Here is a 16,460-nt window from a genome sequence, read left to right as displayed (position 1 = left end):
CGTTTCTGAGCAATGCGTTATGATCTCATATAGCACACATTCTTGGTTGATCTTACCAGTTAAACCTTTGTCATTTGCACGGCATCTTGCTTTTTCTTTCATGCTGTAATAGTTTTGAGATACCAGCCTACTGTACTGTATATATTTTGGGGGATAATAAAACATGGTTTTGGTTTCCTCTGATAGACTATCATTGCTGCCCAGTGATTTAGTTACCTATCTAATATGTAAAGACCTATTGAAAATACAGTACTGAATAGTTTGTAAGAGGGCTTTGAATCTGTATTGTCCAAGACATAGATGGGATGAGTTTAGTGATATTATTTGTATAGAGGCACCAGCCATGTAACCAGACAATATTCAAGAGGGTATAGACAGTGTAAGATTTGGACGGAGCGTAATAAAAACATTTTGTTTGTAGGAAATTGGATAAATAGCTTGATATTAGAAAGCAAAGAGAAGATACCAATGTGCGTGTGCATGTTTTCCACATGTCCACAAACCAAAAGCTCAGGTGTGTAGAGGATTAGAAAGGGAAACGAGGAGGCATTGCGTGTTTGTTTTGACTTCAATGCTGCTTTGTGAGCACGTCTCCTTCATATTTACATACGTCTTGTGTTCCATGTCAGACAGATCCCTAGCCTTGATATTGTGTATTTACCCCCTTTCAGCACTGTAACGGGTTCCCTCAAAGGAGAGAGTTATACAGGTTTTGTATCCGAGACACACTGAACTTGACTGTTCACTTTGAATTTAATGTACAGGTCAGAACTGATTTAGGTTTCGTAGGGGCCAGCCTTCTATATACTGTACATAAGCCAGTATGCAGGGAGAGATGGGAGCACAGACATGGAGTGGCAGATTAAGTGCAACACTAAAGGGCTTTTGATTGAGGACTTTGTTCAGGTAAGTGGGATAGCCACTTTTCAGTGCTTGAGATTGGGAACTGAGCAAGTGCTGTTAAATCCTAATACCAAGTAAGTAAGGGTCCAGTGGGGGAGAGGCTTATTTTGATTTATGTTGTCTTTCCCTTTTTTTTTTTAAAGGGGCAGTGTGTATTAATTGACTCTAAATTCCAACGTCATGGTCACGCCCATCTCCCCCCCCCCCCCCCCCTCACCCCTGTCTTTTCCCCTGCAGCTCACCACAGACCATACGCTGCCACCGGGGCCTCAGCCTAAAGCTGGCGGTGCGTGCACATGTGAAAGTTGCGGTCTGTGGTTGAGCTGCAGGAGATCGCCGGGGAGAGGGGCGTGGCGGGGGCACGGGTGCGACCATGATGTCACGTGGCTGGTTGGCCCCTCATTGGCTGAGCCGCCAGCGCTCAGTCGTCACTAGAAAAGACTAAACTATTGTCTTTACAAAATGCGGTCGCGCGTCGCGATCTCCATGCGCGTGCAAGCAGCTACTGGGTCTTGCACCATACAGGGCGGATCTTGTTCCCGCTAGCACGCGCAGCTGCTAACACTGGGGACGAGACCTAACAAACACAAGCACCGCTATAAAGACTTCTCGCGCCCACGTTCATTCATTAGCGCTGAATTCCACAAGTCCTTTGTACGTAATTCTTTTATTCACCTAGCGTTAATAATGTACTGGGTTTTACAGGCGATGATAGAATACAGGGAGTGTAATACAACAAGCGCAACAAACATACAAATCCAATATTTGGAAAGGAAATCCATGCCTCGCATAGCTTGCAATCGAAGACAGGGATTCACACAGCTCCGGCAAGGAATATTGGAACGCAATCGGCATAAACTGCTCAAGTCAATGTCAGTTAAACATGATCAACCGCCAATATCCCCTATCAAAGCTTTGTGAATCCCTCCCCAAGTTTGTTACATCTGTTAATATTCAATGCAAACTGACATTGTTATAGCTCCCCAGCAGCAACGTTCCACTGTCCGGACAGAGGGGCTGAAGTAATAAATATTTGCTCTAACAATATAATTTTTTTTTTTTTTTGCACAGAATATTTGCGTCTGACAGAGAACCCTTAATTTAAAGGTCCCTTCTAGGATGAACGTGATCTAAGGACAGTGGCATGTTTTGGAAGCAGAGTGCAGCTGACTAGCATGTTTAAAAAAAATAATCTGACCAGTAGAAGTATTAATTACATTTTTTGTATTTTTAACATTTCCTGATAAATGTTTAATATAGTTCCCCCCCCCCCCTTTCCCCCTTCTTACAATCTTTAATGTCGTTTAGTGACTAGTAGTCCTCAGCCCAGGGGGGAATTGTTCTAGTCATTTGTCAGACAGATGACCTGAGTAGCCGAATACAGGTGTTTTTTTATTTATTTATTTTTTGAGAAATGCAAAGCATTCTTTTTTTACTTGATGTACATAAGTAAAATTGTTACTTTAAGAGGAATTAAATAATTTTTTAGTGAAGCCCATGAGCAATGGAATATGATTCAGGAAAGGAGAAGTTAGTCTTTATAAATGAACTTTATCCTGGAAGTATCTTCAAAGTTAAACATTGATTTGTGCGGTTAAAGGGAACTGTACGTTTCGGGGTTTTTTACTTTGTTATAAAGTGGGCAAAACTCACTCGCGTGAGCAGGACATATTATTTATTTATTTTATTTATAAAATATTTTACCAGGAAGTAATACATTGAGAGTTACCTCTCGTTTTCAAGTATGTCCTGGGCACAGAGTAAAACAAATAATACATGGTTACAAATACAGTTACATAAATGAACAGGGTATACATTATATACAAGACATTGCGTGCATAGTTAAAGAAAATATATATTATGGGCGTATGAAACAGTTACAGACCAGATTAAAGTGTGAGACAGCCTTAGATTTGAAAGAACTTAAACTGGTGGTGGATGTGAGAGTCTCTGGTAGGTTGTTCCAGTTTTGGGGTGCATGGTAGGAGAAGAAGGAACGTCCGGATCCTTTGTTGAGCCTTGGGACCATGAACAGTCTTTTGGAGTCTGATCTCAGGTGATAAGTGCTGCAAGTGGTAGGGGTGATGAGCTTGTTCAGATAGCTGGGTAGCTTGCCCATGAAGAATTTAAAGGTAAGACAGGAAAGGTGAACTTTGCGCCTAGACTCTAGTGATGACCAATCTTGTTCTTTGAGCATATCGCAGTGATGTGTGTTGTAGTTGCATTGGAGAACAAAACGACAAATTGAATTGTAGAGGGTATCAAGTTTGCCAAGGTGGGTTTGAGGTGCTGAGCCATATACTATGTCTCCATAGTCAATAATTGGCATTAGCATCTGCTGTGCGATACGCTTTCTGACCAGGAGACTTAGGGAGGATTTGTTCCTGTAAAGTACCCCTAGTTTGGCATAGGTCTTGGTTGTCAGGGTATCAATGTGCATCCCGAATGTTAAGTGGGAGTCAAACCATAAGCACAGGTATTTACAAATAGTGACAAGGGTTAGGGTGGTGTTAGCGTTGGTTCTAATCAGGAGCTCAGTCACTGGAAGCTTTAAAAATTTAGTCTTGGTCCCAAACACCATTGTTACAGTCTTGTCAGTGTTTAAAAACAGTTTGTTTTGGGAAATCCAGTTTACGAGTCTCAAAAAGTCAGACTGAAGTATGTGTTGAAGGTCAGAGAGGCTATGGCTGTGTGCATATAGGATTGTGTCGTCTGCATACATGTGTATTGAGGCTTCCTTACAAGCTGTGGGAAGATCATTAATGAACACTGAGAAGAGTAGGGGCCCCAGAACAGAGCCTTGCGGGACACCACAGGTGATATCCAGGGGGTTGGAGTTAGAGCCTGAGATGGACACATGTTGGGATCTTCCTGATAGGTAGGACTGAAACCAGTTTAAAGCATGTTTCCCTATTCCAGAGCTCTGGAGTTTGTTAAGCAGGATAACATGATCAACTGTGTCAAAAGCCTTTGCAAAATCTAGGAATACTGCACCAGTGAGTTGTCCCCGTTCCATTCCACACTGGATTTCATTGCAAATATAACTAATAGCACAGGTCAGGGAGGGGACCGCCCAGGACCAGGGCTAGCCTATTAGGTGTGTCACTGCCTTTGAAGTGGGAGAAATCAGTTTGAAACCACTCCGTACGCAAGTGAATTATCTGGCACCTGAAGTTAGATTGTAAACTCCATGATGGACATGTTTATGTACAGTGCTATAGAACAGCGTTTTTGATGGGTTTTTTTGTTTGTTTTTTTTTTTTTTTTAAGGCTAGTGCTTCCTAATAAACATTAGAGGGCGGCTGTTGAAATGCAAGGTTAGTTTTTGAGCATGGTTTATTGACCCCCTCTCTGTTGCTGAGGGTTAGGAGATTGTAGCACACAAATCAAGCTGTCTGGTGTTCTAGGGGAGCAATATGATGAGATAATGGCTCTTTATTAGTTTCCATTACTGTAACAATGCAGCCACTTGCCTGCAGTACAATCGCAGAGCTACAGTATGTAGCATTGTGGGAAGACCAGTGTCCATTTCCTATTGTGCTCAGCACAAACTGGAAGTGCCCACACAGAGGAATGCCGCAAGCACCATTCAGCAGCTCAAGCTGTTTTCAGAAGAGTGATCTTTGGATGTTAATTACTCACCCCCCACTCGCTTCCTCCCTCCCTGGGCTTTGTGACTCAAGTCTCACATCAGCTGCTTGTGACTGGCTGGTTTCTCTTTTTTGGGGTGAGTTTGTGGTGTCACCCTGTGTGAGGGCTCTGACTGGGTGCTGCGCTGTTATGTTTTTCACTGAGCTTTTCTTTCCAAATAAACATCAGAATGATTCAGTGTTATTTCTGTCTCTGAGCTCTTGTTCAGCAGGGAAGATTTTTCCACCCACACGAAAATGCTGCACTGCATAATCATGCCGAGTATTGCTATACACTGATCGTCGTCATTATACAGTGCAGCATGTTTATTATCTGTACACTTCCAGCCCCGGCTTTATTAGTGCTTTACAGCATACACACACATAATGAAATGCAAAGTAGCATTTCCACTAGGATTGTTTAAGAAATAAACAGTGAATGATTTGGTGAAAAGTAACTGGGGTTGATATGAATGAACCAGAGGCTCTGCACAAAAAAATAAAACCTGTAAAAGGGGGGGGGGGGGGGAAAGACTGTGGAAATAATAGCTTGTGTAGAGGGGTTAAAGAAGAAATTCCACACTGCTTTGCTCCTCCCTTACAGCGCAGGGTTCTACATGAACTTTATGATTCAAACACTGCGGAGAAAGACCGGAATTGTGTGTGTTTAACACCTTTCCTTCCCAAAGCATTGAAACATAAGAGCTGTCAATGTAGCATCTCTGGGATTAGCCAGAGATCAGAGTGACAGCAAGTGTCCAAAACTGAAATTGAATTTGCACGTTTGTTTATTCAAGTGCAACACTTTAACCCCTACCCTACACCACCTCCCTGGTATGTACCCTATCTCAGAGACCATGCATTTGTGCTGCTGTGTCTGAATGTCTTTGACTATGTAAATATTACTAGTAACTTCTGTCCTGTGTGGCTCGTAGAACAAAGGCATTCTTTCCGTTTTATAGTCTGTCATGTAACATTGCGGTGACAGGTCGGAAGACAGATTATGGAAGATTAAGTGTCATCCGGTCTTTTCCCAGTATACGTGGACCAGGTTCAGCGCCTGTCATTCTCCTTGTCTGCAGTGTTATTTCAGGGAGCAGTTGATTTTTGATTGTGGTCAACCTACAAGGACCATTTTGTGACGGGTTTCATATTTGATTTCTTATCAGAAGCCCTTTTCAGTTTATTCATTGTTTGACCTCCCTCTCTTTGCAAAAGTGAACCAGACCACCCCTCAACGAGGAAATATTTCCAGTGTTGTTGTTTCCTGGAAAATGCTGCTTCTTGCATGTTACTTATGTCCTTGAGGTGTTTAAAAGGGATGGTTCTACGATCAACACGCAAGTGTCATTTCAGTAAATTGAAACGTCTCATCTTCCTGGATGTCCAGGCTGAGGTCCTTTTTGCCATGAGGAGCAGGGTAACTGGAATTGGGTGCTTCGTCTTTTAATATGACATCTGCCCTTTGGCAGATAACCAAAGCAATTTAATTAGCGGAAACCACACACCACCAGGAGACCTCAGTGCATTGAAGAGCCACGTGATTGACAAGGGCACCGCGATACAGTAACTGTGATCTTGTGAGAGCCCTAAAGGAAATGGACTCTCCCGTGGATTCTTCTTCTTCGCTCGTGACTCACACAGATAGGCAGTGACAGCCAAATTGGACCTGAGCAGCAGTTCTATCTTTGTCTTATAATAGCTTGCCTAGCAGCTTTTGCCATTGAGTGCTTAGACGGGTCTTAAAGGTGAAATCTGATGCTCGATTTGAAGGAACCCATATTTTGTGGTTGAGGTCACCACTAAAAAAATTTCTTCTGTGTTTTTTTTTTGCTGGTGAGCTCTTGAGATATATGCTTATTGTTTTTGGTGGCAATAAGAATACCTAAAAGTACCTGCAGTTTCCTTACGTGAACAAAATTGACATTGATTCCTAATGACAGGATGTTTTATAATTTACAGGAAGAGTTCTAAATCTCTTTAAAAGCGTTTTGTTCTCAGCGTGTCGAAGGAATTACACCCAGTACATACATCAAAAAGAGCGGTAATTCTCAATGTATTTTCTCCTGGTAAAATATATAAAAAAAAATTAAATAAATAACTCATGCGGCTGGAGTCGTTCATCCTTCTGTCCAGTACACGAGCACATTGCAAGCACTGCCTGAGCATCCCTATAATAATCACCATGGAGTCTAACTGATAGTAAGCTTCTCGCACACAACCTTCCTGCTGCTGGTTCTGTGTGTCCGCTGTCCTCCTCCAGTAATGAGAAACAGAATGGACCTCTGTGTACGAGGGAGAATGACGGTTCATGATGTTTCTGCTATCGACTTTAGACGGTTGAGCGTTGGTATTAACTCGGTGTTTCATTTTACGGTGAAAACACCCAAAAAAAAAATCACATACCGTATTTCCTCGATTGTAAGACGCCACCGATTGTAAGACGCACCATCGATTTGGCCCTTACAATCAAGGAAAATTACTTTTTCACTTTGCAAGTTTCAGGAGAGGTCCCATGTCAGCGGAGAATGAAGCGGGCGGTGGCGGTAGGAGAGGTCCCACATCGGCAGATGGTTGAAGATGGACAGCGAGCGGGAGTGCGGCGGCGGGACAGGTCCCAAGTCTGCAGGTGAATGAAGATAAGAAGACAGTGGGCGGGCGTGTTGTGGTGGCAGGAGATCATAATTGCAGGAGAGCTGAGCAGGAGCAGAGTGGCGTAGGGGAACGGCTTGGGAGGTGCACACAGTTACACCGGAAGTTGACCGGTGTCTGACTTCCGGTTACAGTGTGCACCTCCCAAGCCGTTCCCCTATGCCACTCTGCTCCTGCTCAGCTCTCCTGCTATTATGATCTCCTGCTGCCCCCGCCCGCCCGCCATCTTCTTCTTATCTTCATTCACCTGCAGACTTGGGACCTTTCCTGCCGTACTCCCGCCACGAACCCGCCACGAACCCGGCACACTCCCGCCCCCCGCTTTATCCTCCGCTGACATGGGACCTCTACTGAAACGTGGTGAGTGAAAAGATGGGGTTAGTACTGTAGACACTTTGTTTTATTATATAAAAAATTAATACATCGATTCTAAGACGCACCGCGATTTGAGACATGTGAAAATCAGGAAAAAGGTGCGTCTTAGAATTGAGGAAATAGGGTATTTAATTCATATAACAATTGTCTTGGAATCGTTACTCTTTCTTTTTAATGAGTTCTTCCCTAATCCTAGTGGGACTTGGATCAAAAGGCTATTTTGGGGAAGTTCCTGTGATAAACTGTAGAAATTGATGTCTTTCAACACTGTTGTAAAAGGCAGTTTGGTAAAAAAAAAAAAATCTTCTATAGATTTCTTTTAACACCCACCCGTTACGGCGTTTTGTATCTAATCATGGCGGTAATTAGGCAGCAAGATGATGAAATGCCAGTGCCAACCGAATGTGGAGATCTCCCCCCCCCTCTCAAAGCTCTCTCCTATAAATAGCTGGTACACAATAAAGAGGAAATGGGCAGTTACAGAGTAATATTATATATCTGATCTAATCGCCATTTGGGTTGTGACTATACACTTCCCTGCAACCAATTAGCTCTGCTGACAAGCTGTGTCCAAATTCAGAAATCAGCCAGCCTTTTGATGTTTTTCTTTGAAGCGGTCACACAAACCCCTGCGTCTTGCGCTTTCAGTGCTTTCCCCCTCTCTGTCTGTGTTTTGGATTTGTACAATGTGGCTGCTTCCAGGATTTCACATTGTTGTTTAAGTCAGGTTGTGTTGGGTTTTACCATATCCTCCTGTATTTTTACTACATGGAAAATAAACGTGCTGCCCTATCTATCCTATCTATCCTATCGGAGCGGCTCAGTTAGTAAAAACACTGTCTCAAACGATGACACTGAGTTTGAAGTAGGGGTGTCTGGTTCAAACTTTATCTCCCTGTGCCTTACGCAGCGAAAATTATAGATTGTAAGCTCTATGGGGCAGGGGCGTGTCTGTAAAATTTCTCTGCGTAAACGGTGCTAATTCATGCATACGGTAGCCACAGGGCAGGGGCTGAATAATGACAACTCGTTTCACTGAGATGTAGCATCGTCAGAAGTCGACGAAGCTACATCTCAGCGTAACGCGTTGTTGTTCAGCCCTATTGGAGATTCGGAGAACAGGACCAGTGCAGAGTCGTCTGGGTTGCTAAGCGGACGCTACCGGAACCAGGAAGTGACATTACTGGAAGAGGCGGCCCCATGGAGTGTGGTGAGGGCGCGACTCACCCGACCCGTGGAAGTCACGGCCGGTTCATTTGATATTATTTTAAAGAATTGCATTGATGTAAGCCTCGAATCTGGAGTGTTTAACATTTGCACATGTAGCCAAGTGCCCCTGGCTATAGCCTTCTACTGGCCTCAACACTATAAGTCCTGATAGGAACAGGCAGAGTTTGGGTTAAACTCCTGTGCAGGGCCTAGCCTGGAATTGGTGCCTGGATAGGTACTATATTGCCATATCCAGGGGCAGGCCTAAACCGGTAGTTGGTATCATACCTGGGGAGGGTACTGACTGTAACATGTATATGGTGTGATGCCTGTCAGTACCTAGACCTGCCCTGTTATGGGGTGGGGTTACAAGCCCTTCCCCCTGGGTATAAAAGCTGACCCTCCACCAAATTGATGTGGTTATGGGGTACCCTTTTCCCTACAAGAGAGTCAAGGAGATTGGGAATGGTTCTTGGGGCCTCAAGCCCCTGGGTCTGCTCCAGGGCTGGAGGACGATCATGCTGTTGTACAATAAAGCTGCTGTTGGACCAACTATTGTGTGTGATTATTGGAAAGGAGTATTGCCTGTGGGGACCATCCTGCATCCAGCAGGATCCTCATGGGATGGAGGTGCTGCACATTAAAGAGAGGGAGAAAGCCTGCCCTTTTTCTGCTCCCAAATTACAACTGTGGAGCCACTCAGACCTCCTGAACAAACAGGTGAGCTACTGCACTGGGGACAATACCCATGTTGTGGCCAGATTTTCTGTGGCAGGGGGGTGAACAGGTGCTACACACACAAAGTAGCCTTTTTTCAGTTCTGTACTATTATGGTTTTTCTTCTCTGATTATCACCGGGACAAATGCACACCATCCACATCTGCCACAGTTTTGGACATGCCTTATTACTCTGCAGGTTTGTGAGTATAACTTTTGACGGTCTAACATCTACTGAGCTTCCAGTTATCCCTGCAAAACTGTTCTATGTCAGTTTCTCTCCTTTGGTTACATCCCCCGCTCCCCTGCTACCGGCTGTTGAAGATATTTTGAAACATATCTTGTTTCAGGGTTTGAGTGGAGAAGTATACCTTTTTTATTGCGTATTATATTGCACACTACTATATATTTTTTTCATATAAATCCCATATGTGTTCTCACTGTTGGACACCTTAATTGCACTTTTCTGTCGCTTTAGACATTATTTTTGCACAGGAATCCTCTAACCTAAAGATTCTATATACAATCACTTATTTCACTGATCACTAGTGTGGAGCGCCACTTTCGTTTTTTCTTTTAATTTATGCATATGCCTACCAGCCTTCAAACACCAATCCACTCCTCTATCCCTGCTTTTATAGAGGGTTTGAATCTGGGGGTCCCATAGTATGATACTTTCTGTCCTACCTTGGGATAAGTTTTAATATTTCAGTGACGGGCATGCGCCCTCTTCAATTTCTGGCCTCTAGCTGTCTGACTCGCTAATGAGTTTGTGAGGAAGTTCTGGCCCATTCTGCTTCCTGTCTTTCAGGAAACTATCCAAAACACTGCTTCTGTCTGGTGCGTAGACCAGGAAGTGTGTGCTAAGGGAGGGGACTGATGCTGTGAATGTCAGCACCTGGTGAGGGCCAGTCTGGGCCAGTGTGTCGTGTGAATAAGCAACACTGGCTGTGACCTGAGATTGTGAAGCTGCTCCAGTTCAGTCTGTAAGAGTATCGTGGAGATTTATCTATATAAAATTACTTCATGGCGATGTTTTTTTTTATTCCGCAGAGCAGGGACTCGCTCGTGGCTTTAGGTTCTAAACTGCTCCCTATCTATTTTGGATTACAAAAACAGGTAATGAGTATCGCAGCTGCTCGCTTCATGGCAAACAGCCTATAGAAACAGACGACCTACCACTGTATAGTATATTTCCCCACTCCCTTTCTTTAGATTGTGAGCTCCATGTAACAGGCTACCACTTACCCATTGGACCAGTGTGTGTCACTGCTGAAATGTTTTTTTATTATTGTCTTCACATCATTGTAACAGCACGTTCTAAATGTGATGCTAACCCATGTGCCAGTTCTTGTGGTTATATTGGGAAATAGGAAGTTGGAGAAGTTACACACGTATGTCAAAATGAATGTTTTTATGCCTTCCCGTCAGTTTAACATTCAGTTTGTAACGTATGAAGCAGACCCTGGGATGTGGGACCTCACAAGCTGACAGTTAATAAGACAGCTCAATACCTCAGTCAGCCTGAGTTGAGCTATTTGCTTCTGCGTCTCCTGCAGCTGGTTCTGTACTGAAGGCTCTATGTGAATCTTAACACTTGGCCATGTTTAATTCATGCCTTTTGAGTTATATAACAAGCAGGTACTGCAGATGCCTATAAATATCACTCTGTCTGTGTGTAGGAGGACACGCCGCATGCACAGACCCAAAACCTGTAACCAGGGCGCTGTACACGGAGTTATGCAAAATGTAGTGTTAAATGGTTCAGCCAGGACATGCACCTTTCTTTACTGATGCTGATCAATTCTTTCATTCTGAAATCCTCCAGATGTTCTGCACTGGAATATAAAAGAAGCAAAACAATTACTACCTGGAATGATCAAATATGGATTTGAAGGCTTTCCTAAGATCTGCGTTACAACTCTGCCCTTTCATGAGTTAGAGCCCGGTCCAGGCTGTAACCAGAGCCGTGCGTATTGTATACTTTATACTGTGTTTGTGCTTTTATCTGAATTCGGTGCGTCTTGGCCGAAATGAGTCCCCCCTCCACTGAAGCAGGATAGTACTGTTTGTGGGTTGTCGGGGGGGCATTTGGATAAGTAGTAGTTATGGAGGAACTCTGACTACTATTGGTGTCTTGTTTTGAAGGGGCTGCAGATCACTTGTACATGTGCAGTCTTGCTCTCTGCTGTGTATAACAGCATGTCCTATATGTGGAGCCTAGGATGCTGATTTTATACATTTCGCAGGGTATGCTCTCAGCATTTATGTTGCACGTCACATGCACATCGCTGCACTTGTGCTCTTATCCACTCTGCTATCATATTAATCACTTTGCGGTCTCCTGCATGCCGGGTTCTAATTGCCTCTCTTGTGATATTTGCTTTGCCGTCTCTCGTCTGGTCCGCCATCCCTCATGCTCTTCTCTCTGGCTGATTGTGTGTTTTCTGGCTGGGGGCCAGGATGCCTCCCTGTCTTCCAGCTCTGGACAATGTGTGTTCTGTTCCGCTGATATGACTGTTTGTTGTTGTACACAATTAGGGGAAGTGATATTATTGTATTTCTTCATAACTGCAAAACATTTGGCAAATTAACCCCGTCCGTGCAGGAGAGGCCAACCAACTCATTTACAGACCTATTTAAACAATGTCCTTCTTATTCCTGTTAAACATTACACTTGTAATGTTTTTGTCTGTTATCCTTGTTTACGATGTATTTAACTGAGTATAACTGCAACAGATTTAAGGATCTCAGCAGCTTGAAAGCACTCACCCGTGTCTCACCTATCGCTTTTAGACTGTTTCATACTGTATTTTAGGATGTATGCAGTCAATGGCTTTTGCAAGTTAGGGCCAAAGGTGTTTACATTCACACAATGATGTGTACACACAAAAACACGTACACATGTACACACAAAAACACATACGTCCGTGAGTGCACACACTGTTACAGATATACATAGCTTTGCAGTGTGCTGCTTTGAGGGGAGGTGGGTGGGTTGTTTATCAAGGGGTCTTACCTGCTGTCACGATGTTCACGTGTGTTTTGCTTCTGTTCTCTTCCTGTAGGGCCATGCGCTTTAGGTAGTAACTAACACTACAAGATGCCTCCTGCGGTGTCAGACCCCACGGACATCTGGGCGGCGGATACACAGATCCCTGCCGATGTCGCTGTGGACGTCCTGCTTCCCACCGGCATCTATGTGCAGATGGAGGTGCCACGGGAGGCCTCCATATCATACATTAAACAGGTGAGCAGGGGACTGGGCCTGTACTGTGACACATCGCCGTCTACTACAACTCTCTCCCCCACCATCTACTACAACTCACCCCCCCTCACCCCCCACATCTACCGCACCACCACCCCGCCCACTACTAAACCGTTCTCCCCCCTTCTGCTACACCCCTGTATACTACGCCCACCCCTCCCCGGTCTGCTACCACCCATCCGCTGCTCCCCTCCCTTCCCCCCCATCGTCGACTATGTCACTGCCCCCCCTGTCTCATCTCTTTCCCCCCCCCCCCTCTGTCTGCTACGCACCCCCTCCTCCGTGTCGGCTACACACTCCGCACCCCCTCCCCGCCTGTCTACACCCTCTCCACCCTCACCCAGTTCGTTCGCTACGCACCCCCACCCACCCATCTGCTACAACCCCGTGCACCCACCCACCCCTCCACTACACCCGCTCCCCCCCTAATCGCTCAGAGACCTGAGCACCCTGCACACATACGCACAGTCCTGTTCACTTGTCTAATTATTTCTGCATATTGTGACCCAGGAAATCCCTCCCAGTCCCACAGTTATATCCTCCATATTAAAGAAGCCTCGCCTATTGCAGCTCATAGGGATGCCCCCAGCACTGATGGTGTTGAGTGAGAACACATAATTTGTATTGCATTCTTTCTACATGTGAGTGGTAATGGTGGTTGTGATGTTTGTCGGCAGCTCCTATGGATGCACGCTCAAAACTATCCTCTGTTCCACCTCCTCCTGGAGATCGACTCCTACATGTTCGAGTGCGTCAACCAAACCGCCGTCCACGAGGAGCTGGAGGATGAGACACGCAGGCTGTGCGATGTGCGCCCTTTTCTGCCCGTCCTGAAGCTGGTGACCAGGAGCTGTGACCCTGCCGAAAAGTTAGATTCCAAGATAGGGGTCCTCATAGGGAAAGGTAAGGGCTTTGTTATTGCCTGCAGTAAAATAGATTGTAGAACAAGGGGGACGTATGAAAGCCAGTGGGGTTTTTGTATGGGGGTGGGGAGGGAGGAGAGAAAAATGTGCTGGAATGCAAACCAAAGAAAAATTCATTTGAAACCACTGAGAGAATCCATCCTGAAATGAGGAAATGTGGTGGGGAATAAAAAAAAATCCCTGGAGAAGGTCCTTCTGAACTAACAGTGGTGGGAGCATGGAATAGTCTCCCAGTTGAGGATGTTGGGGTGAAATCGGAGGATTCTAACATGCCCGAGGGAATAAAAAGACGAGCAGGGGGTGAGAGGAGGATGAACGCAGTCAGTTTTCAATATGTGGTACTGTATATCTTCTCCAACAAGTTCCCGCAAAGCCTTGCACATCAAATAACAATGATTTCTTGGGAGCTTGTATGCAAGTGACATCTTGGTGAGCCAGCATCAGGCTGGTGTAAAGTGTTCATGAGTTGTGAATCAGCTGTTATTGTAGGGCACACACAGACTGAAGTCATGCATCACCTCGTGCCTGCTGTCAGGAATAAGTGACAATGGTCGATTGTTGTGCCGGGACTGTGAGACTGTCCCCCACGTCTCCAGGAAACTGCCAGCTTGTACTCGTGACACCCTCAGTCAGTCTATAAATGGGCGCTGTTATTTTTAGCATATACATATATACAGTATATATAAATATAACACTGACTCTACGTCACTGTACATAGATTATAGAGGCACAATGGATCTCTAGACTGCAGAACTTGCAATTTTGTTTTAGGAAGTGGAAGGTAAAGTGACTTTAAACAGTCTGCATAGCTAAGTCTGGGTTAACCCTTTTTGCTGCTTGGTGTCCATGTCTGGTAACATCAGTGTATTTTAGATGTTGCCCAGTCTGATTGAAAACCCTATTTTAACATAGGATACTTTAAAGATGGCCGTTCAGGGATTGAATTGCGATCGTTTGATGGGTCATGGAGTGGTACTAAGTAACTTGTAGTCCTACATTGCTTGGCAGTGTGGTGAAGGCAGCTCTGGCATGGAAGAGGCTAAGGAGCCAGCAACCCATATAGTGACAGCTGATTCATCCGCAGTTTGGTGTCTGTACCAAACGCTGCTTGCGGCATTTTGTTAGTGTGTACAAGAAAGGTGACCTCACTTCTCTAAGTCTGTGCAGAGCTTGTGGAAAATCAGAGGTTGCAGCCAAGTAGTTTGGTCGGGGGAACATGAAAACGTTCCTAGTGTTCATTCAGATGCAGTGTTGGGTTATTCAGGGTCACCTTCTCTTGGATACCTTCATTATTGTTTGGTATAACTTGTGTCAAAGATACGCCCAGTATTCAGATACCGTGCATCGCTGGCTCTTTGCATAGAGAAACTCTGTGAGGGAAAACAAGGTTTTATAGGAGGAAACAAATGAAATGTGTAAACTGGAAATAGACCTGATCTATTTGCGTCACATAGGCAGTGTGTGTTTGGGGGACAGCAGCAGAGGTTTTGGTTGAGAACAACCCCTGAGGAATGGTTTGTATGGGGCATGTGCAATCAATCTGTGTGGAGGTGCAAAGTGTGAGACGCACATTGGTGTACACTAACAAACTCCGATAGCTGCCCTGTAACCCACAGTAATAACATGCAAACTCGGGTGCACCTTCCAGACGGGATAGCTTTGTTGGCAGTGGGGGTGGGTCACCTGTCATAATTTTTGGTGTGCTCCGATAATGTTTTCTTGGTCACCGTTCTGTAAGTAGAAGTAGGTCGTACCACTTTAGAATATGCAGTCATCCTGTGCATTGTTTGCAGTTGCATTTTGTCAGTTTCCAGGAAGTTTAAGAGCGGTAATTCACCTTTTATTATCCTGGCGTGTGAGATGTTTTAATCCTTTTTGCCAGAGGGACCTGCAAAGCTTTGCAAAGCAATAATACGGATTAAACACCGAATGCCGAGGTATTCTGTCATCTCCTTGTTTATTATCTTTTTACAGTCAGATGAGGTTTTGTTCTCCTGCTTTTCAGGTATTTCACTCTGGGTTCCCTCTGTATTAGAATTTCTAGTTAAAATTACATACGTTGATTTGAACAGAGTTTTATTTTTTTACCGAAACCATTTTTAAAGAACCGCTGAACCATTTCTATAGTGTGAATATCAGAATATTACAATTCTGTGACGTATCTCAGAACTATATTTAATATGTACACGTTTACACGTTTACAAGTGTACATAGTGTACAAGTCATTGACTAGTAGCAGCAGTCCTCTTTTTACAAAGGAAAGGTGGTATACAGGAAAATGCCCAAAAGGTTAAAAACTCCAAGAGCATTTATCCAGTATGTAATCGAATTACTCGGAAGGGATTTATTTCCCATTGAGACCTAATTGGTAAATGTTTAACTGGGGTTTCTTGCTTGCTTTCTCTGGATTAATAGAACTATAAATATAGGATGAGTATCTTGTCCATTTAGCATTTAACAAAGGCTAAACTCAATGGACATGTGTCTTTTGTTCAACCTAATCTACTGTTCCCATGTCAGTATTTAATCTCCACAACACGTTCAGGTTTACTGGAGCAGTGTCAATTGTATTGGTGTAATTTTCCCCAATAAAAACCTCCTTGGGATTTGCAAACGCTGCCCTGACTGACGAGCTTTGACTTGACTTTGGCAGAGGTATCAAATGAATAACTTGTGACATTCCATGCGGCAGACTCACCCCTCGCTCTCCCGTTAGCGCTCCCTGCAGGAGGCCTCACTTTCCAGCCAATATAAAGTTTGGTCCAATCTTTGCCGCACATCTCT

General features: G+C 44.4%; 1 protein-coding gene across 8 annotated transcripts in view; it reads left to right on the top strand.

The window, feature by feature from the left end:
* Positions 1–16,460, top strand: part of PIK3CB (phosphatidylinositol-4,5-bisphosphate 3-kinase catalytic subunit beta) — a 97,313-nt gene that overhangs the window by 33,160 nt on the left and 47,693 nt on the right. For 6 of the 8 annotated variants that reach the window (XR_012787987.1, XR_012787988.1, XR_012787986.1 and 3 more), the window contains exons 3-5: positions 11,314–11,454; positions 12,554–12,735; positions 13,431–13,656. Coding sequence is in view for 5 of the 8 variants with exons in the window: in XM_075570148.1 (XP_075426263.1) it covers positions 12,589–12,735; positions 13,431–13,656 (373 nt within the window). In the remaining 3 variants the exon portion in view is untranslated. Of the gene's footprint in view, positions 1–10,538; positions 10,605–11,313; positions 11,455–12,553; positions 12,736–13,430; positions 13,657–16,460 lie in introns of all 8 variants that reach the window. The other 2 variants (XM_075570150.1, XM_075570149.1) reach the window with 2 other exon arrangements.

The sequence above is a fragment of the Ascaphus truei genome, chromosome 14, assembly GCF_040206685.1.
Source record: "Ascaphus truei isolate aAscTru1 chromosome 14, aAscTru1.hap1, whole genome shotgun sequence".
In the NCBI taxonomy this organism is placed as follows: Eukaryota; Metazoa; Chordata; class Amphibia; order Anura; family Ascaphidae; genus Ascaphus; species Ascaphus truei.
This window is presented reverse-complemented; position numbering and strand designations above follow the sequence as displayed.